The sequence below is a fragment of the Triturus cristatus genome, chromosome 3_2, assembly GCF_964204655.1.
Source record: "Triturus cristatus chromosome 3_2, aTriCri1.1, whole genome shotgun sequence".
NCBI classification, from domain to species: domain Eukaryota; kingdom Metazoa; phylum Chordata; class Amphibia; order Caudata; family Salamandridae; genus Triturus; species Triturus cristatus.
This window is the reverse complement of record NC_140584.1, coordinates 685010758-685037530: the sequence shown is the minus strand read 5'-3', so window position 1 is coordinate 685037530 and position 26773 is coordinate 685010758. Positions and strand designations below refer to the sequence as shown.

The 26773-nt window shown below is 47.6% G+C and overlaps 1 protein-coding gene across 2 annotated transcripts in view; it reads left to right on the top strand.

The window, feature by feature from the left end:
- LOC146857967 (nmrA-like family domain-containing protein 1) overlaps nucleotides 1–26773 on the top strand; it is a 168755-nt gene that overhangs the window by 44695 nt on the left and 97287 nt on the right. For both annotated transcript variants that reach the window (XM_085648728.1, XM_085648727.1), the window contains exon 2: nucleotides 25751–25983. In XM_085648728.1, the coding sequence (XP_085504854.1) occupies nucleotides 25751–25983 (233 nt within the window). The remainder of the gene's footprint in view (nucleotides 1–25750; nucleotides 25984–26773) is intronic.

Here is a 26773-nt window from a genome sequence, read left to right as displayed (position 1 = left end):
GCAGAATCATTAGCATTTCAGCTAAAAACAATAAGGAAACCAAAGGAAAACTTAAGTTACTCGAAGCTGAAATTCTCAGAGCATCGCTCAATCAAGCAGTTAATCATAATAATGCAGAACGGGGGAAGGAAAACTCAGAGTTACTAGCTAAACGGCAGGATCTAGCAGATTATCTTGATACTATCACTAGCAAAAGGTGGGAAGTGAGTAAACTCGCTAACTATGAATATGGAGAAGGGTCTAGAAAGCTCTTGGCCTGGAAATCCCGAGTAAATTTAACAAGAAACTCAATTAAGGAGATCTGTAACATAGAGACAGGGGAGATAGTATCAGACAGGGTCAATATGGAAAAAGCCTTTGAGCTATTTTTTCAAGAACTGTATACTGAAGATGTAGAAGCCTCAGACTCCCAAGAAAGCTGCCTTGCGACCCTTATCGGCTGACCAGGCCCAACAGTTAAATAGGAAGATCTCATTAGCGAAAATTCAATCCACAATAAAAAAATCTAAAAAGAGGTAGTGCTGCTGGCTTAGGCGCCATCCCCAACGAGTTCTATATTGCTCTCAGTGAGACCCTCGCCCCGGTTATGGAGAGATTATTTGATAGTATTTTCTCTAACAACTCTCCAATCCCCAGTTCCTGGAATGAGGCAGCGGTTTCCTTGATTTTAAAGCCCAATAAAGATAATAAAAAGTGTGATTCATATAGACCTATCTCCCTGCTGAACTGCAATTATAAAATCTTTGTGCAAATTATAGCAGGGAGACTAGGTATTTAGTTCATCTAGATCAAAAGGGGTTTATTAGAGGGCGTCAACTGCACGATTTAACTCATGAGTTGATAGGAGCAATTGATATCTCCTCAGCTAACAATCTGCCGCTTACGATCTTTGCGTTTGACGCAGCGAAAGCATTTGACCGGGTGAATTGGTCATGTTTATATCACATAAATCAAGCGTTTGGTTTAGGAGACAAGTTTTCCAATACAATTAGGAATATTTATAAAACTCCTACAGCTAGGATAATAGTTAATGGAAACTTAACTAATTTAGTCAGCTTAGAGCGAGGTACTAGACAGGGCTGTTCGCTCCATTTGAATACAGGGGTTGGGTAAAAAAGCTAGCATTATATGCCGATGATCTGATGATCTTTACAAAAGAATCACCAGAGGTCCTCCCAAAGCTGGAGCAACTGCTAAATGATTTTGGGAAGGTATCTGGTTATTTAATTAACATGCAAAAAACTGAAATCATGTTCTGGAACTGCCAATATAGCTCGCCTTTAGTGCATAATCAAATAAGATATTTAGGCATTCAAATTACTCAGGACCTCAACAACTTGGTCCAAGTCAACCTGAAGATTAAAAGGAAAGAGGTCAGATCACTTTTGAATGACTGCATGTATGAGTGACTGTATGGATGAATGAGTAGATGTGTGTATAGACCTAGCAATCAGTGAGTGCGTATGTAGTAACTGGTATTGGTGTGTTAATGATTTTGAAAATGGTTGTCTATCCAGTGGGTGTATTAACGGTTATATTAGAGTGTGAGGAGATGCATCAGTTTTTCACGTGGATGATGTCATTAGTGATGTCATTTGAGATGTCATCAGTGATGTCATCAGTGATGTCACTGACCATGTCATGAATGATGTAATATGTGACATCATGAGCAGTTCATTGCGGGTGCACGAGTTATATTTAGCTGAAGTAACTATAACGGTGGAATTTCTCTGGTTTTGTAAGAGTGAAATGTCCAGCTAACTATAACATCCCTGAAACCTATGTTTTTTTCAGTGAATTTCTAAGGTTTTTTAAATGCTAATTTCTAAGTATAACGTCTGTAAAACCTATGGTTTTGCAGTGAATTTCAAAGGTTTTTTAAATGCTAATTTCTAACTACAATGTCCCTGAAACCTATATTGTTCTTAAGTAAATTTTAAAAAGACGTGCATCGTTTTTAGTCAAAAACTAACTGTAACGGTAGTCTGATATAAGTTATAATTTAACAATGTTTAAAACTTAATTAGCACTAATTAAAATGTAAGTGTAGAAAAACTGTGACGCAGCAGCTATGATACCTGACTTCGAACAACAGCGTTCACAGTTTGATTCCCGGCTCTGGCGGCACGTTAGCCCACCACTATGTCACTGTGGGCAATACCTTGCTTAATCTTCCCAACGCCCCGAGTGCCAGGACACCTCTCTGGAGGTAACTGTACGCTTTACAAATCCTGGCATCTTTTTAATTTAAAACCATAGTAATGACAAATATTAGCACGTATTTTATTTTTCTTCTATACTGAACAATATTTTTTTATGTCTTCTATTTAGAATTACGGCAATTAACAGATGTTTTTAGCCACGAGAAAGGAAATGACACGGTTTGCCGGGTAACAGTTTTTAATCTCTCCAACGTTATACTTATTTACGTCTGAGGATCGAAATCGAAACCTTCACAGCTTCACATTTTGTAACTTTTCCCAACACGTGCACAAGTTAAACAGTGAAAACGTGAGCATGTGTCAACAGTAAAACGTGACAACTAAATGGGCGGAGCCGCATGTTCCTTCCATAGACTACTGAATAACGAAAAAGTATATAAACCACACCCGTTGCTCGATCAGTTTCATTTTTGCGAGCTATATGCGCATGTCCATTCTGTGATGCAGGTTCCGTTTTCTAGCGTCGGATTCTTCTTTTGCGACAGCAAAAGATATTACGGAGTTGTACGTTGTTTGATTATGGCATAGTAGATACTTATAATACGTAGCTATTTGTGAATATTTAAAGATTTGTATTTACAAAAAAGTGTTATTGGTTGTTTTGCCATTTATATGTAACGTCAGCAGCTTGTATTCAGAAACAGAATAGAGGATACACTGCTCCTTTGAGCTCACATAGTTTGATTTCTATATTATAATAGTGACATTATACTTGACCGCAGACGTGTTGGTGACCCGTGTGCACCAAAACTCAAGATTGATATGTAACGTCAGCAGCTTCTCGTTCTAACTTTGTTTACCCCCCAGGATAATATAGTGCGAGTATGTATATTCTAATATTCACAGTCATTTTGATCTCAGAGGACATCATGACCAGTTGGCGCGAGGATGAAAGATTTCGAAGTCCCGGAGAAAAGAAGCTTTGAACATATTCACAGCTGGAAAATATTTTGTTATTCTCCTTCTCCTTATAGAATATATTGGAATAGTAGTGTATATTATACTATTATCCTATATATTCTTAAAAGAGTACCTGATCTATCATCGGAGCAGTCAGCGACATCTAAGCACTACGACAAAAATTTACAGCGTTCTACAGAATAGAAATTGTAAAAATGTTGTCTTTTTTGTAGGGACCCTTATTCTTCTTCTCCTGTGGAATACTATAAACTCACCCTGTATATTCATATACTGTGTGTTTATAGTACTTCAAAGGAGTTAGACATCTATCTGTGCTACAAATTTACAATACATACTATAGTTATTTCCGTAGATAACTTAGTACCTCACAGTTTGTTACAAGGCTAATATTTCATAAAAAATTAGTTGCAAAAAAATAATAGTATACATAGTATTCATGTAATGTTTTGATGAAGCGTACATTCCTATGTAATATCACGTCATTTGTGTTTAAAGTTTTTTACTGGTGATTGTTGTTGTGACCTCAGATGATGTAGTACGGGAGTGTTTCTTGTAGCACTTCTTTTCTACTTTATCTAAAAGTAACTGATGCCCTTGTATATTAACAAGAATATGGGGCAACACTTTTACAAACTATAGCCAACAAAAAAAGGGAGTGTGTGGTCACGCTTAAGGGATATTTTATGAATTACGTTTTTATTTGTCACCCCTCTGATATATACAGCTTCACTTTCCTAAGAAAGTATATTCAAACCTAGACTGAAATTTTTGCAGCGCAACCACACCTCCCCGTCAGAAAAGTAAACAGCACATTCTAAGTAAATAGTGCTTCTGGGAAGTATCCCACCCGCTGACTTAATAAAGAGAAGTCCGCAACACACACTATTATTTTCCTGCCTTGATTTGTAAGGCCCACGCAAATTACATAAATGGCCCTTAAAATATATAAAAAGCAATTTTTCCCTTTACAGTCCCTATAAACCACCTTGCAAGCACTGTACAGAGTTAATAGTGTTCCTACCCTCCACTACGTTTTCTTTCCATACTCCTTTGAACTGCGTCACAAAATGGCTGACAACAGTGAACCGTTCCCAGCCAGTAAGGAGCAATCTTGTACTCGTAACACTTTGGCCAATAAAATGTCCATGGTGTTCTACAGAGGAGGAGGGAATGCCTGCCAACACTTCTACTTTTAATGGTTCACAGCCAATGAACATTAAGCTTGGGAAGGTACTGCTTAGAACACGTCACCCAATCAGATGTCCCTGATGCTCCGCGGAGGGGGAGGAAATGGCTGCCAACACTTCTACTTTCAATGGTTCACAGCCAATGAACATTAAGCTTGAGAAGCTCCTGCTTGGAACACGCCAGCCAATCAGATGTCCCAGCTCCTCCGCGGACGGGGCGGAAATAGCTAATAACACTTCTACTTTCAATGGTTCGCAGCCAATGAACATTAAGCTTGGGAAGGTCCTGCTTGGAACACGTCAGCCAATCAGATGTACCTGCTACTCCGCGGAAGAGGAGGAAATGGCTGACAACACTTCTACTTTCAATGGTCCCACATAATATTACATTTTGTCTAAGAAAGTGACACTGTCCGTGATAAAAGTGAACACCGCATTATAAGTAAACATTACTGTGCATTATACTCACCATACAGAATGCTTAAACTAAGACCACACTGTCCCTACTATACCCTATTATACAATTATTCTCTTTTTTTCCGCTCCACACATTCACACTACCTGTGTGTGCACGGTTACACAGCCTACTGAACATTGCCGCAATACCGCACGTTCACACTACCTGTGTGTGCACCCTACACACTGCTAGCCGCAATACGGCGCATTGTTTTCCCGACAGGATTTCCAGAGCCTACGCAACCTTGCCGCAATACCGTGCACCGTTGTTCTGCGGACGTAATTTCCACGGCCTACGCAACATTCAAACTCACTGTCTCTGCACCGGACAGACTGCTTAAACTAAGACCACGGTGTTCCTACTATACCCTCTTATACAATTGTTCTCTTTTTTTCCGCCCTACGCCTTTCAATTCAGTCACAAAATGGCTGCCAACACTTCCTAGTTTCAACAGTTCGCAGCCAATCAGCTGCACGCTCGTGCTCATAACGCCTCAGCCAATCAGATGTTAGAATTCTCAAATATCGATATCTGTAAATTTTGATGGCTCTCTAAATCTACTGAACGGATTTACCCTATTTCAACAAAAGCGTGCTTTGTGGACCAAGATATTTCTCCCTGCCAAATTTTGCATAAAATCACCCCAAACTTTTAAGATAGGAGCTGGGGGGCGTGGCCAAGATGGCGGGGTGAGCGGACGCTTCCTCCCGTAGCTCCTCCGGCCCGGCCAAGCTAAAGCCTTTTTGTTATGCTTTTCTCCCCCCGCTGAGGCTCGGCGCGGGAGAGGAGCGTGGCGGAACATCAGGGGCACACATTGGTGCTGTTTTGGTCCGGATCGCCCCGGGGGAACCCCCCCAAAAGTTCGTCTGAGATCAGGGGACGACGGCGGTGAGCCCGAGGGGCGGAGCGTATTGGAGAGCTGTCCGGGCGCCTCGGTTGGGCCTGGTGCTGAAAGCTGCGGTCTGGAGGGGATCTGGCCCGCCGCTCGACGGTGACTGCAGGAGCCTGGCGGGAAGGGGCCCGACGGTGTGGAGGGCTTGGGACGGGTGCCCCGGCACTCGGACTGGTGACGGCGACACCTGGCACTGCGGAGGCCCTGACCCCTAGCCGAGGTACGGCGGACTCCTTGTTGGGGCCGGATCATCTGGCCCCCTGTGCGTGACTAACGGGGGCCGGTGGTGGAACTTATTTCACGGCGGGGCACCTCGGAGGCCCCGGGGGTGTCGCCGGGCCTAGTCGGTGTGGCTTGCTCCGCCCGGCCGCCATTTTGTCCCCGAAGGAGCAGTGGTGGCGACCTCCGCTGAGCCCTGGATGCTGGCTGCACACGACCTCCCGATATTGCTGTCTTGACTACCGGAGGGATGAGCTGTTGGGACCCCCTCGCTGCGGCCCCCTTGGTTGTCTCACGCTAGCTCTTGCGGCTGACGGTGACCGGGCTCGGCCGCCATTTTGTCACCTGTGACGCAGCGACCTCACTTGTGGGGGATCCCCCGGCCCGAGTGCTTGCCGGCGGCTGAGCATCTCTGGGGCGCCTGGATCGGGGCCCGACTGCGGAGCTGACGATGGCTGGGAAAGGAGGCCCGAAGAAAGGGGACCGTACTCTGCCGGACATGCTTGGCAGGGCCCAGCACTTGCGGGACAGGACACAGCCCTCGCCGGGGCCCTCCCGGGCTCCGGCGGATGTGACTGGAGGGGAGCCACCCGTCACGAGGGCCTTCATGGAGGAACTGTTTAGCTCCCTCAGGGAGGACTTCCAGACACTGAAGCGGGAGGTGGCCAGCGAGGTCCGAGAAGTGCGCAGAGAGGTGGAGGGCCTAGGTGAGCGTGTGGAGGCGGTGGAGACGGAGGGCCAACAGCGAGCGGAGGAGATAGTCCACCTCCAGCAGGACGTTCTTCGCCTCCGGGAACAGTGTGTGGAGCTCCAGGCCCACTCTGAGGACCTCGAGAACAGATCTCGGAGGAACAACATCCGAGTGCGTGGCGTGCCGACTGCGGATGAGGGGTCCGATCTGGGGGGCTATCTGCGGGCCCTGTTCCGAGAAATCCTGGGGGAGGCCGCGGACTTTCCCATCAGCATCGACAGGGCGCATAGGGTTGGCCGCCAGCGCCAGCCATCGGCACCCCCACCGGACATTCTGGCCTTCCTGCCCGACTTTCCACTAAAGGAGCGTATCATGGCTGAAGCCCGCAGGAAACAGCCCCTGACCTTTCGGGATCGGCCGGTGGCGCTGTACCAGGACCTCTCTGCCATCACTCTACAGAAACGCAGGTCCTTTAGGATTGCCACTGACTTTTTGCGCGAGCATGAGACGCCGTACTCTTGGGGTCACCCCTTCCGCTTGATTTTTCGGTGGAACGGGGTATTGCATCAGCTACGCTCCTTGCAAGACATTTGTGGTGTCCTGGGGCTCACGGCAGCGGAGGAAGAGGGAGCTACGCCGTCGTGGAGGTCCTCGGAGGGACGGAATCGGCGGAGGTCATCGAGGCGGCGCTCAGCGACCAGTGCAGGGCGCCCGGACTCCCCTACCATTAGGGCGGACATGGCAGACGCCCTGAGGGCGGCGGCCGGGGACTCGATCGGCTCCTCTAGCGTGGCCTTGACGGCCTAACATACACTCCGGGGGGAGATGTCTTTAGCTTCTTAACATGCTTGGCACGGGGCGGGGGGGTTGGGGGGGAGCGGGCGGAGGTGAGTGGCTGGACGTCCACTTTGCTATTTTCTACGGACTTGCCCGTTTTGGGGCTTGACTGAGACTATGGGGTGTTTGAGTTTGGGGATGGCTAGTTGCCAAGGTTGTGTTTTGGGTGGGGGAGGGGGTTGTTTTGGGGTTGGGAAGGTCCCGTCCGATGTTGTCTTTGCCCGCTTTGTCTTGGCTTGTCCCGCGCTGCGGCCCCGCGCGCCCCACCCGCTGATTCCCTACCCATTGCATGGCGCTCCCGATCCCTGCGAGGAATGCCGGGCCTAAAGGTAGTGACCCTTAATGTTCAGGGTCTGAATAACCCGGTGAAGCGCAGGGCGATCCTGTCGTTGCTGGAGGGGACGCAGGCGGACATTTGCCTTTTGCAGGAGACACACTTATTGCCCCGAGACTGCCACAGGATGCGCTCTGCTAAGTTCCCCACCCAGTTCTTTTCCTCGGCAGCGAACAAGACGGCAGGGGTAGCCATTCTCCTAGCGAGCTCCTTTCGGGGGGAGGTGTTGCATAAGTGTGCTGAACAGAAGGGGAGGCTCCTTGCGTATCGCATGAGCCTGGGAGGCATAGCATTTACGGTTGGCTCCGTTTATAGCCCAAACGAGCACCAGGAGCGCTTCCTAGACTCCGCGCTGGTGGATGTCACTGCTTCCCCGGACCGACACGTTATCTTGGGCGGAGACCTCAACATTGTCTTTGACTCTGGGATGGACAGATCGGCGCAGCGCTTCCCGCAGACGGGGGAACTGTCCCAGGCTGGGAAGGCCCGAATTGCGGACATGGACTTGCATGATCTCTGGCGCTCCCTGCACCCCACGGATAGGGACTACTCTTTCTTCTCGCACGCACACCGCACTTACTCACGGCTGGACTACCTCCTGGTGAGTGGACCGATGCGTGCCGCTGCCACGGCGGCGGACATCGGGGTCCTGACCCTGTCTGACCACTCTCCAGTTATCGGCGTTTTCCAGTGGCCGGCGGCCTCCCCCTCTCGGGGGGTGTGGCGCCTCCGGGACACACTTCTACACAAAAAATCGGTGGTGCAACGCATCGGGGAGGTCATACAGGACTATCTCACTCACAATAGCAACACTGACACCTCGCAGGCGACACAGTGGGCGGCATTGAAGGCCGTCCTACGGGGGGAATTCATCTCTATCTCTGCAGCCGAGAATAAGGAGCGACAACTGAAGAGGGATGAGTTGACGGCTCAAGTTCGGGAGCTTGAGCAGGTCCACCGCCGTACGGGAGCGCCGAGGGTCTGGAGGCAGTTGAAGGCAGCGAGGAAGCTCCTCTCGGCTCTGGATCTTGATAGGGCGGAGTACGCCGCCTTACGTTTGAAACATGCCTACTACACTGGGGGGGACAGATGTGGCAAGCTCCTAGCACACCGGCTCCGGGTCGCGCAACAGCGCAGCGTCGTGAAAGAATTGGTGGGCGCGGACGGGGGGGTTGTCTCCGGGGACGCGGAAGTAGCGGAGTCTTTCCGCGGCTTCTACGAGGCGCTGTATGCTGAGGAGCCCTCCCCGCCACGGGAGACCGATAGCTATTTGGAGTCGGTGACCCTCCCGGTACTGGACCCGGCTCAGGCTGACCACCTGGAGCGGGACATCCATGTGGAGGAAGTGATTTCAGCTATTGCGCGGCTGAAACATGGCAAGGCCCCGGGCCCGGACGGGTTCACGTCGCTATTCTACAAGACTTTTTGCACGGCCGTGGCCCCTGTCCTTACGCGGCTGTTTAACTCTTTCTCCGCACCGGGAGCCATCCCTCCGGATCTCCTGAGGGCGACGGTCGCGGTAATCCCGAAGCCTGGGAAGGACCGGGCCCTTTGCGGCTCATACCGGCCCATCTCTCTCCTAAATGTCGACCTCAAGTTGTACACGGGGATTCTCGCAGCCAGGCTGGGTCCACACCTCCCCGACCTGGTGGAGGCGGACCAGGCTGGTTTTGTGCCCGGTAGACAGACGGTTGACAACACCAAGAGGGTGACACATGTTCTGGAGAAGGCCTCAAGGATCTCGGGGGAGCGGATGTTGTTGTCCGTTGATGCAGAGAAGGCCTTCGACAGAGTTCACTGGCCGTATCTTGAGCGGGTCCTTAAGAAACTGGGAATCGGCGATAAGTTCCGCACCATGGTATTTAATTGCTATAAGCATCCTTCAGCGTCGGTGCGGGTAAACGGGTGTAGCTCTGGTAGCTTTGCCATCGAGCGCGGCACGCGGCAGGGCTGCCCTCTCTCGCCGCTCCTGTTTGCCCTCTACATGGAGCCGTTTGCTCAGAGGATTCGTGACAATCCGGATGCTGTCGGGGTCCGGATGGGCCAGTACGTCCACACCGTCAGTCTCTATGCGGACGATGTCCTGCTGACTTTGGACGACCCTAGGAGGTCGCTGCCTACTTGCCTCCGAGAGTTGGACGCCTTCGCGGGGGTGGCCGGCTTCAAAATGAATATGAGCAAGTCGATGGCACTGGACGTGTCCCTGGCTGCGGAAACCAGGAGGGATCTTCAACGGCTCTTCCCCATGCAGTGGTCCTCGTCCACGGTGCCGTATCTGGGGATTCTGCTGGCGCCTACACTGTCGGAGATGGTTACGGCCAATTATGCCTCCCTCAGCAGGAAGATCAAGGACGAGCTTGGCCGCTGGAACAAGGGCCTGCTGTCCTGGCTGGGGCGAATCGCGGCGGTCAAAATGACGGTGCTGCCCCAGATACTATATCTTTTCCGGGCCCTTCCACTCCAACCCCCGGTGGGCTGGATACGACAAATGCAGGCTGACATCTCCCGCTTTGTCTGGCAGGGCCGCAGGCCACGCATGAAGAGGGTCCTCTCCACGCTTGCTCCGGAAGCGGGGGGTCTCGGCATTCCGGACCTCCGTAAGTACTTTCAGGCGGCACAGCTCCGCTATCTGGTGGAGTGGAGCAGGTGGGAGTCCGACAAACATTGGCTCTTCCAAGACCAGGCAGTGGCGGGCCGCACCTTACAAGAGGTTCCATTCCTGCGCCGCGCGCACCGCCCCGCTAATCTTTACGCTTCCTTTGTTACGCGGGTCCCCCTGCGTGTGTGGGACGCGGTCTGTGAGGCCCGGGGCCTTACCACCTTCCCTTCGCCGCTCACGCCCATTGCGGGCAACCCGGACTTCTCCCCTGGGATGGAGCCGGGGGTTTTCTCCCACTGGGTGCAGGCGGGCTGCAGGGCACTCTTCCAGATCTATGGCCCGGAAGGAGTGGTTCCTTTTCAGCAACTCCGCCAGGAGTTCGGCCTGACGGAGCTGGACAGATTGCGCTACATGCAAGTTCGGCATTGGGCCCTCCAGCCTCAGGTGCGTGCCGCCGCTGCCCGTCCAATTACACCGTATGAGCGGTGGTTGGCTACTCGGACCTCCGACGCTAAACTGATCACTGATCTGTACAAACACCTACAACCCCCGCCGTTTCACTACTACAATCCGGGGAGGGAGCGTTGGCACAGGGAATTGGGTAGGACACTCAGCCACAAGGAATGGGACAAAATTGCGTATCGGGCGCGGCACTCTGCATACCACACGGGCCTTACGGAAACCTTCACTAAAGTGTCCACATACTGGTACTACACCCCGGAGAGACTGTATGAAATGCATAGACACACTGACAAGGGGTGCTGGCGGAGCTGCGGGCAGGAAGGTACCCTTACACACATCCTATGGGATTGCCCAGTGCTGACCGCCTACTGGAAGGAAGTTCTGGACGAGGTGGATGAGCACTTTGGCATAGAGCTGCCGCGCCTCCCGGCGTATGTCCTGCTGGGCCTCCCCAATGACCTAATGTACCCACTGAAGTCCCGCAGGGGTAGGCAGATTGCGATAGCGCTGGGGTCTGCGGTTCAGAACATTCTGATCCACTGGCGCACATCCACCGCCCCCTCCATCACCGGTTGGTTGCACAGACTCTGGCATGTGCTGGGGATGGAGAAGCTGTCGCTTACGGTTGCGGGGGAGATAGACCAATTTGAGGAGCTATGGCAACCCTTTCTAGCGCTGCTGTCCACTGAATTCCGGGAGCTCACCTGCCCGAGGTATCTTAGGCTTCTCAGGCTGCGGCCGCCGGTGACCCCGGCGGACTAGCTTACATGTGAGATGGGGACCCCCGGCGGGGGGGGGGGGGGCTGTGCGGGGCTTCCTGGTTAGGGCTACTTTGCTGCGGGACCATAGGACGGGGGGAGGGGGGAGTGTTGTTGTTTTTGTACTGGGAGGATGGGGGATGGGAGGGGGGGGACTGTGTTCTGTTGAGGGGTTGATTGGGGGGGGTTTTATTGCTCTGCTTTTGGGTGTCGGATACGCGCGTGGGATTCCACAGCTTGTAATTCTAGCGTTCATTTACTGTGTTCTTCCCTCTGAGCCAACGCTTCACCTATTGCCAACCCTCTGGAGATGCATCCCTTCTTCTTTGACTGTATTCCATGTATCCTGCCTCCTGTCCCCCTCCCCCATGGTTTGTTTTGTCTCAATAAAAACGTTTTAAACATAAGATAGGAGCTGGTCAAAAAAGAGAAACTTTTTCGAAGATTTGGTAAAGATTCGTCATACGACGCCAAAGTTATTACCAAATCAAAAAATGCTTTTCCTATGGAAACATGGTTCTAACTATAACTATCTACTGGCAACCGCCAGTAGATAATATAGATACATCTTATTATATAACTCGCGCCCCCGCCATGCACAGTTTTCTTCTCAATAATTTTACAGACAATGTTGCACTAATAATATTAATAATGTCATAGAAGATGTTATAAGTGAAATAATATGAGGGGTAATTAGCAGTGCATGGTGAGGACACAAGTTATAATTTCCTTAGGGCCCAAGTTATAATTACTTAAGATAGCTCTAACTATGACTGTTGAATTTCTATGGTTTTCTGCATGTAAAATGGGAGCCCAATCATAATGGCCCTGTAACGTTTAGTATTTCCAGTGCATTTCATTGTTTTTTAACATGGAGTAAAATTTAATTACCATACGTTAATTCAACCTCCGCCACACACAGCTTTGGTGAACAGGCCCTGCAGCCACTCACACGCATGCCCCACGCTGCGCATGGACTTTGGCCGTGCGCAGTCAGGAATTGGACGCAGGGCCTGGCCTCCAGCGTAGCACTGCGGCCAATCACCCACATGCAACCAACCCCTTGCTGTGCACAGCTTTTGGCCAACCCCCGCATGCAACCATCCGTGCACTTCGGAGCAGTTGGCCACAGGACCTCCTAGCCTGCGGCCAGGCCCTGTGGCCAACCCCCAAAAGGTAGTCAACACGGGTGGGGGACATGCAGCCCCGCTGCCTGGGCTGATTTCGGCCCCGGGGACCCCTTCCCTAGACCCCATTTGGCCTGAGGGCCCCCAGCGCCTGGGGCCCATCACCTAAATTATGGGGGCGGCACATGGCGCACCCTCCCCAGACTGATGTCAGCCCGGGGACCATATCTCCTGAGTCCTGACCTTATTATAAAGGGGGGCACATAGCCTCCCTCCCTGGGCCAATACTAGAGACCTCATTTGCTGGGGCCTGCCCAGTAAATGGTGGGTGCCCAGAAGCCTATTCAGTGCACCCACTTTATATTTAAAATCGGGAGGGGGCACACTGCCCCTCTCCCCGGGCCGATTTTGGCCTCTGGGACGACATATCCCAGGGCCCGGCCTTACTTTTAAAGAGGGAGGGGGCATGTGACCCCCCTTCCCGGGCCAATATGGACCCCAGTGACCCAAATCCACCAGGGCCAGGTTAGTATGTAAAGGAGAAGGGGGCACAAATCCCCCTTCCCTGGGTTAATATTGGCCCCTGGGAGCCCCATCCCATGGGGCCTAGTCAATTATTCATAGGGGAAAGGGACTGCACTTCTCCCTTCCCAGGGCTGATTTCAGCTCATGGGACCCCATCCCCAGGGGCCTAGCCAATCATTAAAGGGAGTGGGGCATTCAGCCATCCTCCCTGAGCTGATATCGACCCTGGGGGCCCCATCCCAAGGCTCGACCACTCAATGGTGGGCGCCCTTGAACCCACCCAGAGCACCCACTGTCTCTTTGTTGGGGGGTGCGGGGGGACCCCCAAAGCACCCACGGCCTCAGCCGAATCCCCGCATACAGTGGGAGCTGGCATTGCTCCTACACAGTGGGGAGGGAAACAGATGAAAAGTCCGCTCCCAGTGGGTGGGAGCATTTTACATGCTCCGGCCTGCTGGGAGTGGACTTACTGTTTGCTCTCGCCAAGCGAAAGCAAACAGAGTTTTCCCTGCCTGCCCTAAACCGCTATGTTCCAAGGGTAAGAACCTCAGGACATAGTAGGAACCAGCCCTGGGAAGTGGCAGTCCCCAGGGCCATTAATGGCTCCAGGAGGGTGGCCACATGGTCCCCTCCTTTTGAAAATGCACAGCCGTGCCCTAAGGGTGGTGGTTCTTGGGGCCAAAAACGGCCTGGGTAGTGGGACCACGGCCCCCTCCTCATTCTGGAAATCAGACTTGCCCCGGGTAGATGGTGGTGTCAGGGGCTGAATACAGATCAGGAGGGGGCTCGCACAACCCCCATTCCCCTTGTAAAATTTGGTCTGGCCCCGGGGATGTTGTGGTTCCTGGGGCCGAAAATGACCTGGGAGGGTGTCCCATTTCCCCCTTATTTGAATCGGCTGGGTCCCAGGGTGTGGAGGTCCCGGGGTCGAAATAGGCCTGAGGAGAGGGGACTATGCACGTCCCCTATCTCCATTATAATATAAAATCCTCTCTCTGGGACCTGGCCACCTCGGGGCGGGTGGGGGGAATTAAAAAACAAGCACGGAATACCGCGCTTGTGTTTTTTGTAAAAGTTTTGCTTCAAATTTGTGGATCATCTGCAAAATTGCAGCAAAAAAACACACCAGGTATAGGTGATCAGGGTATTCCTAAGCTGCCCCCTTCTGCTTTTTTAACTGCTTTTTTTTTGGACTTGGCTCAGTCCGAGTCCCTAGATGGCTATCAACACTTTCTGATTGAAGTGTTGGCAGCCAATCAGATCTCAAGATGAGTTCTGTCAGATCCACGGAGGATTCGCATCCTTAGATATCTGCATTTCTTTTTTCTTTAAAACTCCAAAACGACTAAACGGATTTTTACCAAATTACAAAAATGGCTCTTTCTCAACCAAGAGCTAGATTTCTGCCACATTTGATGTAATTCCATCCAGCTTTTTCGGACTGTAGCCATGTCTAAAATCTTTATAGGAAATCCCATGGGTAAAATGTGTTTTGGGATCCCCTTTTTTTCTCGGCCCCTGCTTGATGGATCAGCCTGAATCTTGAAGCTGATGTGACCAGTACACCCATTTTGAAAAATGAAGATTATGATATGTTGGTGTTATCAGAATACGTAAGCCATGCAGTACCCTTTCCACTTCAGTTCTAGTTGTTTAGAGAAATAAGCTCCCAGGATCGATTGATCTCTTTCCTACAAAGCTTCTCATACTGTAATAAATTCTGCTTTATGGTCTTATTTGTTCTGAATGTGAATCCATGCCAGTTTCATCAAATAGATTATGCGCAATGTCCAGCCTCTGTATTGCCTCACTAAATGAAAGTTGCATAGTAACTTGACCATATCTATGGTTTATAGCTTGTTTTTAAAGGTAATGTGATTGTTCCTCGGGCGTCTTTATCTAGAAATTTATGATTACATGAATCTTCCTATGGAGAAGACGACAAGAGTACAAAGAGGTATATCTCCATCAAACAAGGGTCCTTCCTCTTACCTATATGAAGTAAGGGCTTCTTTGTTTGGGGGAGATGTCCTCATATTCCTCAGCATCAAAAACGCGTCACCAAAATCGGCGGGAAAAGCGCTGGGGGGCTTATGGTAAGTTGCCCATCATCCTGGCAAAAGGTGGGAAGACCATAGCATAGTGCTAAGGTAGATGGGAGAATGGGTGGTCTTCAGATGATTTTGCACATTTGTATAGTCATAGTCATTAAAACATAGAACCATGGACTCTGCTCTCACCAGGTAAGGACAAGAAAGAAGCCACTCGTCATAGTGACTAAACATTGCACCTTAATAGATCAACGATGCATTCACCTCCACAAACCATTTCAGATCATCTTTCAATGTGGAATTGTGAGAAAACACATTTGCTTTGCCTTTGTCAAGCTGAGGAGGCCAAGATCATTTGTCCTTACAGAAGTGGAGCTTCAATTGGGGAACTTGCTATCTTTTATATGTAAGTGTTTCTCATTGAGGTTTAATTTCTGTAAAAATTAATCAGGTACTCATGCCAGCTCTCCCTGCAACAGTTCTTATGTCCAGTTTGCCCGTAGTCCGCTACCCTCTCCTGCCTGTCTACCTGCTGCTTTCTTTTTGTGCCCCCTCTACTCGTTTCTTGCTCTGTTTTGCCTTTTCTGCTAGTTTTTCTGCCCTTTATTTTGCCTTTTCTGTTTGTTTTTCTGCCCTCTATTCTTCCTTTTCTGTTTGTTTTTCTGAGCTCTGTTTTGCCTCTTCTGCTCATTTTTCTTCCCTCCATTTTGCCCTTCTCTGTTTTGCCTTCACTGCTCGTTTATCTGCCCTTTGTTTTGCCCTACTCTGCTCTATTTTGCCTTTCTGCTCGTTTTTCTGCCCTCTGTTTTGCCTTTTGTGCTAGTTTTCTGGCCTCCGTTTTGCCTTTTCTGCCCTCTGTGTTGCCCTCTTCTTCTCCGTTTTGCCTTTTCTGTTTTTTTCTGTCCTCTGTTTTGCCTTTCTGCTCTTTTTTCTGCCCTCTATTTTGCCTTTTTCTACTCGTTTTTCTGCCCTCTGCTTTGCCTTTCCTGCTTATTTTTCTGCCCTCTGTTTTGCCTCTTCTGCTCTGTTTTGCCTTAGCTGCTTGTTTTCTGCCTTCTCTTTTGCCTTTCATGCTTGTTTTTCTGCCCTTGGTTTTTCCATTTCTGCCCATTTTACTGCACTCCATTTTGCCTTTTCTGCTTGTTCTTCTGCCCTTTGTGTGGCCTTCTTCTGCTGTGTTTTGCCTTTTCTGCTCGTTTTTCTGCCCTTTGTTTTGGCTTTTCTACCCTCCATTTTGCCTTTGTCTGTTTTGCCTTCACTGCTTATTTGTCATCCCTTCGTTTTGCCCTCTTCTGCTCTGTTTTGCCTTAGCTGCTTGTTTTCTGCCCTCTCTTTTGCCTTTCATACTTGTTTTTCTGCCCTTGGTTTTTCCCTTTCTGCCTATTTTACTGCGCTCCATTTTGCCTTTTCTACTTATTCTTCTGCCCTTTGTGTGGCCTTCTTCTGCTCTGTTTAGCCTTTTCTGCGCTTTGTTTTGGCTTTTCTGCTAGTTTTCTGCCCTTTATTTTGCCTTTTTCTGTTTGTTTTTCTGCCCTCTGTTTTGCCTTTTCTGTTTGTTTTTCTGAGCTCTGTTTTGCCTCTGCTGCTCATTTTTCTGCCCTCAATTTTGCCCTTCTCTGTTTTGCCTTCACTGCTCGTTTATCTGCCCTTTGTTTTGCCCTCCTCTGCTCTATTTTGCCTTTTGTGCTCGTTTTCTGGCCTCCGTTTTGCCTTTTCTGCCCTCTGTGTTGCCCTCTTCTTCTCTGTTTTGCATTTTCTGTTTTTTTCTGTCCTCTGTTTTGCCTTTCTGCTCTTTTTTCTGCCCTCTGTTCTGCATATTTTCTACTCATTATTCTGCCCTCTGCTTTGCCTTTCCTACTTATTTTTCTGCCCTCTGTTTTGCCTCTTCTGCTCGTTTTTCTGCCCTCCGTTTTGCCTTTGTCTGTTTTGCCTTCACTGCTTATTTGTCTGCCCTTTATTTTGCCCTCTCCTGCTCTGTTTTGCCTTAGCTGCTTGTTTTCTACCCTCTCTTTTGCCTTTCATGCTTGTTTTTCTGCCCTCGGTTTTTCCATTCCTGCCCATTTTACTGCGCTCCATTTTGCCTTTTCTGCTTGTTCTTCTGCCCTTTGTGTGGCCTTCTTCTGCTCTGTTTTGCCTTTTCTGCTTGTTTTTCTGCCCTCTGTTTTGCCTTTTCTGTTCCTTTTTCAGCCCAGCATTTTGCCTTTTCTTCTAATTTTTCTGCCCTCTGTTTTGCCATCTTCTGCTCTGTTTTGCCTTTTCTGCTTGTTTTTCTGCCCTCTGTTTTGCCTTTTATGCTAATTTTCTGCTCTCCATTTTCCCTTCCTACTCTTTTTTCTGCCCTCTGTTTTGCCTCTTCTGCCCTCTGTTTTCCTCTTTGTGTAATTTGAGCTCCTGGGAACTCATCCCGGGGTCCCGGCCATATCTAAATGACCCAGTTCATGCCTCCGCTGCCTCCTGAGGGAGGCGGCATTGCTCCCACATGCAACAGCTGCTAAATGTGCAGCTCCCTGCTTGTGGGAGCAATTCTTTCATCTATTTCACAGATGAAAACATCCACAAAGCAGGAGCAGTTTGACATCTCCCACTTGCTGGGAGAGGAGTTAGTTTTTGCTCTTGCTTGGCGAGAGCTGTCACAGCTCCCACCAAACAAAAGCAAAATGCTATCTCCGAGGGTGGGCACCTTAAGAGATAGCAGAAGTTGGCCCTGGGTTATGGCGGTACCCAGAGCCCTTAATGGCTCCAGGAGGGGTCTGTGTGTCCCCCCTACTGTCAATAGCACAGGTTGCTGCCGGGAGGGTGGTGGTCCCGGGGGCCGTATATATACAGCCCATAAGGGGGAGCCACGTGGCCAGCCTCCCATTCTCTAATAATGAATTTGCCCCATAGAGATTGTGGTCCTTAGGGCCTGGGGTGTCTGCGGGTCCCCCATTAGTATTTATTTAGGCCCAGGGAGATGGTGGTCCCCAGGGTATGTAAGCTCCAGGAGGGGGTGGTTCGGCCCACCTCTGTTTTAATTGAAGCCCCAATGAGGTGGCAGTCCCCAGGGCTCTTAGAGCCTAATGGAAGTGGGTCCCTGTGGCCCCCTCCTTAATTTCAGGAAAGCCCCAAGGAGGTTGTGGTCCCTGGGCTCCCGTCTACCCCCTCCTTTATTTTTTTAATATATGGCCCACCTGGGGGCTTTTTGAAAAAAATTGGAGGAGCCTGCGCTTGTTTTTTTTTTTTTTTTTTGTGCAGTGAATTCGAGAATCTCTCATGATTTTTGCTGCAAAGGTTTTTAAAAAAATGTTTTTTAGCCCAAGGCTGGGGAGTCAGGGTATTCTTAACCTCCTGGTTGAAATGTTCGCAGCCAATCAGATCTCTGCATGAGATCAGTAGGATTCACAGAGTGGTCGCTTCCCTATATATACAAATTTGGTTTCCTTTTAATAACACTTAAAACTACTTAACGGGTTTATAATGAATAACAAAAAGGACTCTTTCTGGAATAAGAGCTAGCTTTCTGCCAAATGTGGTGTAATTCCATCCAGAGGTTCAGGCTGCCATCGTGTTCAAAATCCCTTTGGGAATCAACATGGGAAATGCACTATTTTTGATCCCCCTTTTTCTTGGCCCGACGGATCACCCCAAAATGTTTCATGCACAACTAGATTCAGTGGCGCACTTTTTTGGGGAAAATTTTGTGAAGTTTCTTCAACTGGTGCCAAAGGTATAGGCAAGTCAAAAAATGCTTTTCCTATGTAAACATGGTTTTAACTATAACTACCTACTGGAGGTTGCCTGTAGGTAGTTGTAGTCAGGACCTAGTTTCCTTGGGAATAGAATTTTTGTTGTACTAATAATTTTGACGCAGTTTGACAAATCTTCACAAAATTCTCAAAACTTGGTTGCCACTCACTTCAGCTGCTGTCTGATGCTGTCTCAGTGCCTGTCAAGTGGGGGGGCTGAGAAAAACGGGGGTCCCAAAACATGTTTTCCCCATGCAATTTCCCATAAGGATATTGGACATGACTATAGCCCAAACCGCTGAATGGAATTATACCAAATTTGGCAGAAAGCTAGGTCTTGGCCCAGAAAGCGTGCTTTTTATAATTTGGTGTAAATCTGCTCAGTAGTTTTATTATTATTAAAAAATAAAGATTTATGTATATCTAGAGATGTGGATCCACCATGGCTCCACCACAGTGGATCCGAGGATCCACACATCAACAGTAATACCGTGATTGGCTGGTCGCCACCTGAGAGAAAATGCAATCACCATTTTGTGAATCAGGACACAGTTTCCGGGGGGCAATAAAGTGTGAATAGGTTATGAGGGGTCAGGATAGAGGTATCCTACCCCATAGGACTGAAGGAGGGGTCTGTGCAGGACCCCTCATTTGCAAGAAAACATTCCAAAACAATTTATTTTTTACAAGCGAGTATCCCCGGATCCACCACAATGCTCAGCTCAGCCCCGATGCGAATCTGCAGTGGATCCAGACCCCAGTTAACAAGCATTGGCATAGCCAATAGGTCTCGCCTTTGGGACCTTGTACGTGTTTAGCCCGAGCTATTGGCTTTGCCAATGTCTTTAAGCTGTGTTGTGCAGCAGCGTGCCTGCTGTGCAGCATGTTGAAAAGTTATAATAAAGTTTAGAAATGCACTAACCCCCCTCCCACACACCAGTAGTAGCTACAAATTTTTAAATATCGTTTTTGTGAGCTATGTTCATTTAAACCTTTTAAAGTTTTTCCAAACAACAAAATATATTAAGTTTAGAAAACCGAACAGATAAGGCCTACAAAGTGACCTCTGAAACAGGAGTATAACTCTTGCATCTCTAGAGTAATAAAGTGTAGCACGAGTATTTCCTAAACCCCACTACCCAACAATCTCTGCCTAAATTCATTTGTGAGACGATTAGATCATCTGCAGTCATCGAGCAGTTAAAGTGCATATAGCGCAGTGCAAACTTGCAACTTATTGAGCTGTAGGAAGGGCACGTTTTAATACTGAGCAATGCATCTACAATGGAGGCTTGTAGTGCAGATGGCAGAGCCAGTAAAATGCAGTTACTGATAATCCAGCTATAGGTCAAAATCATTTCTCTGGCCACTTCTTTTAAATTATTTACAGGCGTTTAAGTGCATATGGTGTTGTTTCTCTGGCCACTTCTTTTAAATTATTTACAGGCATTTAAGTGCATATGGTGTTGTGCACACTTAGAACGTATGAAGCAATAAAAGAGCCAATTATTTAAGACATGTCGGTGCCTGCGAAATAGACGCTTTTGATACAGATAGCAGCATCACCCCCACTGTTTCCCACTTAAACCCAATTGCTGTCATAGGCAACACAGATTAAGTGCAAGTAGTTTGTCTGGAAAAAGTGAGGCACTGCTGAGATTCAAACTTAGGATCTCCTATTTACTAGACAGGCGCTTTAACCAACTAAGCCACAGCGCCACCTGTGCACCTCGTTCTTTCCACTTTATCCTATTTCCTGTTGTAAATGTCATGTGCTGTAGTTTTCGGTACTCTAAAGTCTTGATATTTTTCACCTGTTCCCAACAAGAAGATGGAGAGAAAAACCTGATACAGGAATGGAAAACTTACAAAATGGCTCATGAAAAGTTTATATCGGCACAGATACATACTCGTATTCATTTGTAATATTTTGAAGCATGAACACCATGAACTGGTGGATGAAGTGCTTTACATAGTGGAAAGTACGAAATGTAATCGGAAGAGAAATGTTATAAAGATCACCAAAATGTACAAGACACGTATATGAATGTCTACGTAACCTCTCATGGTCACTAGCCGCCCCACCTGTGCTGTGCAGAGGTCACTGCCACATGCTCTATCTGTAAAGCCCTGGTGTGCTCACAAAGGTATGAAAGAGTTTTGGATGTTTTATTCGATAAATTGTCTTTGTCTCCAAAGATAAAAACTACAAGATATTTTTTTGTGCAGTTTTATATAGCGCCAACTCGATCTGAAGGTATCAGAGCGCTTTACATGAGCACCAGTTGCGTTGCAGGCATCACTTTCTCACCAAAGAACACGTTTTAGTTTTCCCAGTACAGCCAAGGAACCCGTCAGGCAGTCTCAGAAAGAAGGTAGGATTTGTTGTCGTGGGACCCCACGAGGTAAACAGCCCCTGAAGTGCAGGTTGAGAGTCCCATGAAAACACGGAGGAGGCTGGTGTTAGCAACTCTTGTCAGCTGTAACGATTGAAGCATCCACCCCCTGCACCAATTACAATCATTGTCAAACACCAGCCGCCACATCACACGGTTATTTACCAAACTAAACAACACTCCTCACTCTGGTGTGCCACTTTAAGCACCCTGCACTTTGAATATAGCTTTTTTTATGCGGAGACCCTACAAAGGAAAAGGGAGTAAAACAAACTGGCCAATAAGGGGATCAAACCCTCGTCATTGCTGTTATAGGCACCACGCTCTAACCAACTGAACTAACTGTGACATTGACTGAAATGGAAATCCGTACTACAGGACAATCAATTTGTGGATACAAGGTATGTATTTCATTTGTAAACATTGTTTCAGCAGACGTGGAGATAAGCCATTTCCTGTCATCATAGTTTCCCCGCCAGGTACCGAGGCGCTCAGACAGTCCTAGGTCCACTCACAACTTGCACACAGAATCAAGTGATCACTGAGTAGCAGGTACATTATTCAATGAATTGGACTGAAGGTGTCTGGCTAACTAGATCGACACGGCGAGCATCTCCAGGTAAAATAGATTGAAAACTAGAATCCTTCGCGATTACAGACAAGGGCGGGCGCATCGCACTGAATGTAAAAAAAAAAAAGTTTGCAAAGGAGAGGAGGAGGCAGCAGGGGGAGAGGAGAGAGGAGGGGGCCTGGGCCAGTTTCCCTTGTAGGAGCGATCAGGAACCATAAGTTAATTGCAACCAGATAGTTTTAAAGCTCGCTCCATGACCCTGTGCCTCATGGGAACAGTCCAGCCCGAACTGCCAAGCCAGGTCTTCCCTGAACCGTAAACAAGCATCCTGGGACCGGTTTCTGGGTAACACCCTCTCCATCTACTCCTTTGAGACAGCACCTACCTTTGTTGTACAATAGACATTGTTCACATATTTGTTTCTGTGCATCTCCGAATGGACCTAATTAAAGTTGCAATAACGTGGTCAAAATATAAATGCTCAAAAAACAAAAGGGGGAGTGAAGAGGTTGTGCTCAGAAGAGCAATGGAGGTGGATACGTCCTCCTCTAGTCAATGTATAAAAAACAAAAAGATACACCCTCAAGCTGATATATAACCATATTCTACCAGACTCCGCGTGTTTTCTACAGTGGTGGAAAGCACACAGCTTTGTTAAAATACCCCACTCACACCAAAAGGCCCCTTGGTGTCATGCTTCATCATGGGGGTCTTCCCAACCAGCTGCGGGACGTGCTACGACCTACAGCTACACAGGAGCACTGTTCTTGAAAACTATGTGTAGTGTAGGAAAGTGAGTAGAAGGGTCAGAAGTGAGTAAATAAGTGATTCTATATTTAAAAAATACTTGCTCTGTGGACTACAAAACTTTAATATTCCTTGGAGCTGGTATTATTAAAAGTGGGGAATAGTTTGGAGGTAAAATGCTATAATGAGCAGTTACTCCTATGTCGTCAACATGTTTCGAAGCCCTCCCCTGGCTTCTTCGTCAGGACCAAAAATATCCCTTCTACACCACAGTGTAATACAGAGCAATGCCAAAAATTAGTATCAGAAAATAAGTTAAAAAAATTGTGTGTGTACATGTAGGTAACACTACGTGGTGAGCATGCCAATTAAGCATGCACAGCATACAATACCCCAATAGGTATACTACTTTATGTAAATCTGGAAGAAAAGAGCACAGTATTAAAAAGCATGACATATACATCAACCATCATGATAGGTGTTGACCTGTAAGGAAAGTGATGTATACTGATATATTTTCCTTATCCTTATCGGTAATGCTCAACCTGGTGCCGTGTCCTGCTGATTTAAAAAAAAAGGTGACAATACAAGGACGAACACAAAATAACCATAAATCACACACTCTATGAAAAAGAAGAAGAACCAGGAACTGCCAGTCCGAATTGGTAAGAGTGGCCTTTGGTAATGTACAGTAGTCAAATTAGTTATTTGTGCCAAGAAGGTGAAAAAACACACTAATAATGAAGTAAATGCATGTACTTGTTCTTAAAGGAGTAATTATCCCATGAGCCTTAAAACAGCTGGGAAGGGTGCCTCTGTATATGGGAAAAATAACAGAAAGCGCTGCTAGTTATTATATTGCGCTCCTCGTGTTATAGTCATATGTAGTCCTACAGGTACCCAGCGGCTATGCCGTACTTACTACTCCAAGGTCACTGCCTCTCCTTGATCTGGCCTCCCCGCGGCTCCGTGGAACGATGAGCCTGCGGGGGGACTGTCCTTAAGTAGTGCTGTCAATTGGTATAGTTGCCGCCAAAATACTACCTAATTGCGATAAAGGGCTAGACTGCTAACACAACCCCGGTTGAGTTCAGATGAATTACTTCCTGTAAGAGTTTGTTAGTTAGGTTACGGGGCTAGGAAGCGTGTGTCTTCCATGTAACCACCTCCCTGTGTACGACTGGACTGCTAACCTCGCTCATGCAGGCAAGGAGAACAAATCAACTTCCGTTTCCCTGTGACGGATATACGGAGCCGCACCTTGTGTGTTGTGGTTGCGGGTGTATGAATAATCAATACACACCCGGGCACGGTGTTTTAACAGAAAAATAAACAATCACACAAACAAGGGATGTAGAGTTTATATCTATTTACCAAGTTGGCCACATCTGTCGTTGTACGAATGACGGAGGGATAAAGCTGAAAAATAGACATCGTCCATATACTGAAGATCATTAGGGCTGTGTGGAAGATAATACCACGTATACATCAAATTACCATAAAACGTCATAGGTGAAAAGATTATCAATATCCCATGTTTGAATGAGTTTGAAAGTCGTCACGGTCGCGTGGAGACCGACATCACGTGTCCCTTTAAAGTAAGAAAGGAAACAGGGAAAAGGCTGATCAGAGTTTCATGATAAATAAATGCCCGCTGAGTAGATGGAGAGTGTAGATCAACATATGGAGCGGTCAAAATGAATTAGCCAAAATTATTTAAACAAAAATATTTATGATGGAAAGGCATGTCCGAATGTGGCATGAAAATGCCGGTCCATGTTGTGACACATAGTGGTAGTCAAGGGCCCCATTACTCAACAGTGACCTTTAAGGCTGACATACAGGGATTTTCTGATACTAATTTTTGACATTGCTCTGTATTACACTGCGAGTGTAGAAGGGATCTTTTTGGTCCTGATGAAGAAGCCAGGGGAGGGCTTCAAAACATGTTGATGACATAGGAGTAACTGCTCATTATAGCATTTTACCTCCAAACTATTCCCCACTTTTAATAATACCAGCTCCAAGGAATATTAAAGTTTTGTAGTCCACAGAGTCAGGTATTTTTTAAATATAGAATCACTTTTCACTCACTTCTGACCCTTCTACTCACTTTCCTACACTACACCTAGTTTTCAAGAACAGTGCTCCCACCTAGCCGTAGGTCGTAGCACGACCCACACCGCAGCGGGGCGGGAAGACTCCTGTGATGAAGCATGACACCAAGGGCCCTTTTGGTCTGTGCGGGGTATTTTAACAAAGATGTGTGCTTTCCACCACTGTAGGAAACACGTGAAGTCTGGTAGAACGTGGTTATATATCAGCTTGAGGGTCAAAATATAAATGCATCAAGAAACCTGTAAGCAGGCTGAGCAGAGAAGTGCTACGTGGATAATTCTATAGAGACGATGCTTAGAGGGATGTGAAAATGGAAGGGCCTACCGAAAACAGGAACCGAATTAGAAATTTTCTACAGCAGATCTTAGGCGATTTATAACTGAGTCTGCTCCTGGGACAGATCGGAATAGGATATGGCTAACGGGCATTTGTTGTATATTGGGAAACTAGTACATGTGGTAGGAAATTCCAACTTAAAGCTAAAGAACCTTTGTAGCGGGGAGTGAAAATATCCTAACATACCCAAAGACAAGTGGAACGTGCAGAATAGCTTGGGATAATGGGACTAGAAACAGTTCTCTGAGGGCCCTGCATTACAACACAGAGTTCACCCTTACCTCCTACACATGGACCATTTCCACAGTCGTGCATTCGTTCTCTTGGCTGCATTTTAGGCTATTTCTACAAGAGTTTAGTGTGCCTGTCCCTATGTATGTTAAGACTGCGAAATATGGTGAACGTCAGTGGCTGATAGCTATTCCCCAATGTTCCTTATTTTGTTAGAGTTATGTTACAATGATATTGTTTGTAATAGATTGCCTTAGCTTCGTACAGTCTACGTTCAACTGGCATGTCATTGTTTTGAAAATCCCTACTTTTGTTCTTAAACTAATATGAATGATCCCCTCCAGGTGCCCAGGGTGGGTCAGTTGCCCGAGCTCTTTTGAAATGCCCCGGCTTTGCGGTGAGAGCGGTCACCAGAGATGTCAGCAGGCCTGCTGCCATTGCACTGAGGGACCTTGGGGCAGAGGTTGTGAAAGGAGACCTGGATGATAAAGAAGCAGTGGAGAAGATTTTAAAAGGAGTCTATGGTGCATTCCTGGTCACCAACTTCTACACCTGTAAAGAGAAAGAAATCACCCAGGTGAGCATGTATTGTAACTTCTGTTGCAACACTTCAAATTAGACCAAAATAGATACAGAAGTAAAATTCTATGTTGAGTTCACTTAATTAAAACCATCACAGCAAGACAGAACAGATACAATAAGAGCACACACAAAACAAGCATTGAAAATGCAATAGCTCTCTCCTTTGATTAAGTTAAAGCCATTTGCTTTGCTAATGGTACTGTATAGCAAAGCAAATAGCTGTAAATTAATGAAAGGCGAGACCTATTGCATTTGAATGCTTTTTTTTTTTTTTTGCGAGTTGTTCAGACTGCATGCATGGTACCTGCCAAACCCAGCCGTATTCCTCAGAGAATTGGTGAAACGGCTGCCGTCATTCCTTCTCATGAGGACGAAAGTGGCTTGCTGGTGACTACAGTGCACCGACGGGAGTATGGAAGTAAGAAGGGGAAAATAATCTGTCAAATTATGTGCCCTGTTGTGAAAGATTTTGACCCCAGAGATGTTTTTTTTTACAAGAATGCCATTAATGCACACAGGTACAGCTCCAAGCACACGTGGTAATAACACACCTTCGTGTTAATTGCAAAGTGATGCAAAGTTTTATAAAGTCTTCAGTCAATCCTTATCTTGAATATTTTGCAATAATGAAACGTCGAGCTTAGCAGTTCCATGTCCTGCATCTGTGTTACTCAAGATAAAACGTATAGAACGCAGGCTTCGAAAAACTGTTTATCTTTCCATATGTACTCTCGAGAAGAGCCGCAATCTCTCCAACTTTTATCTCTTCAATACAGAACTAATGC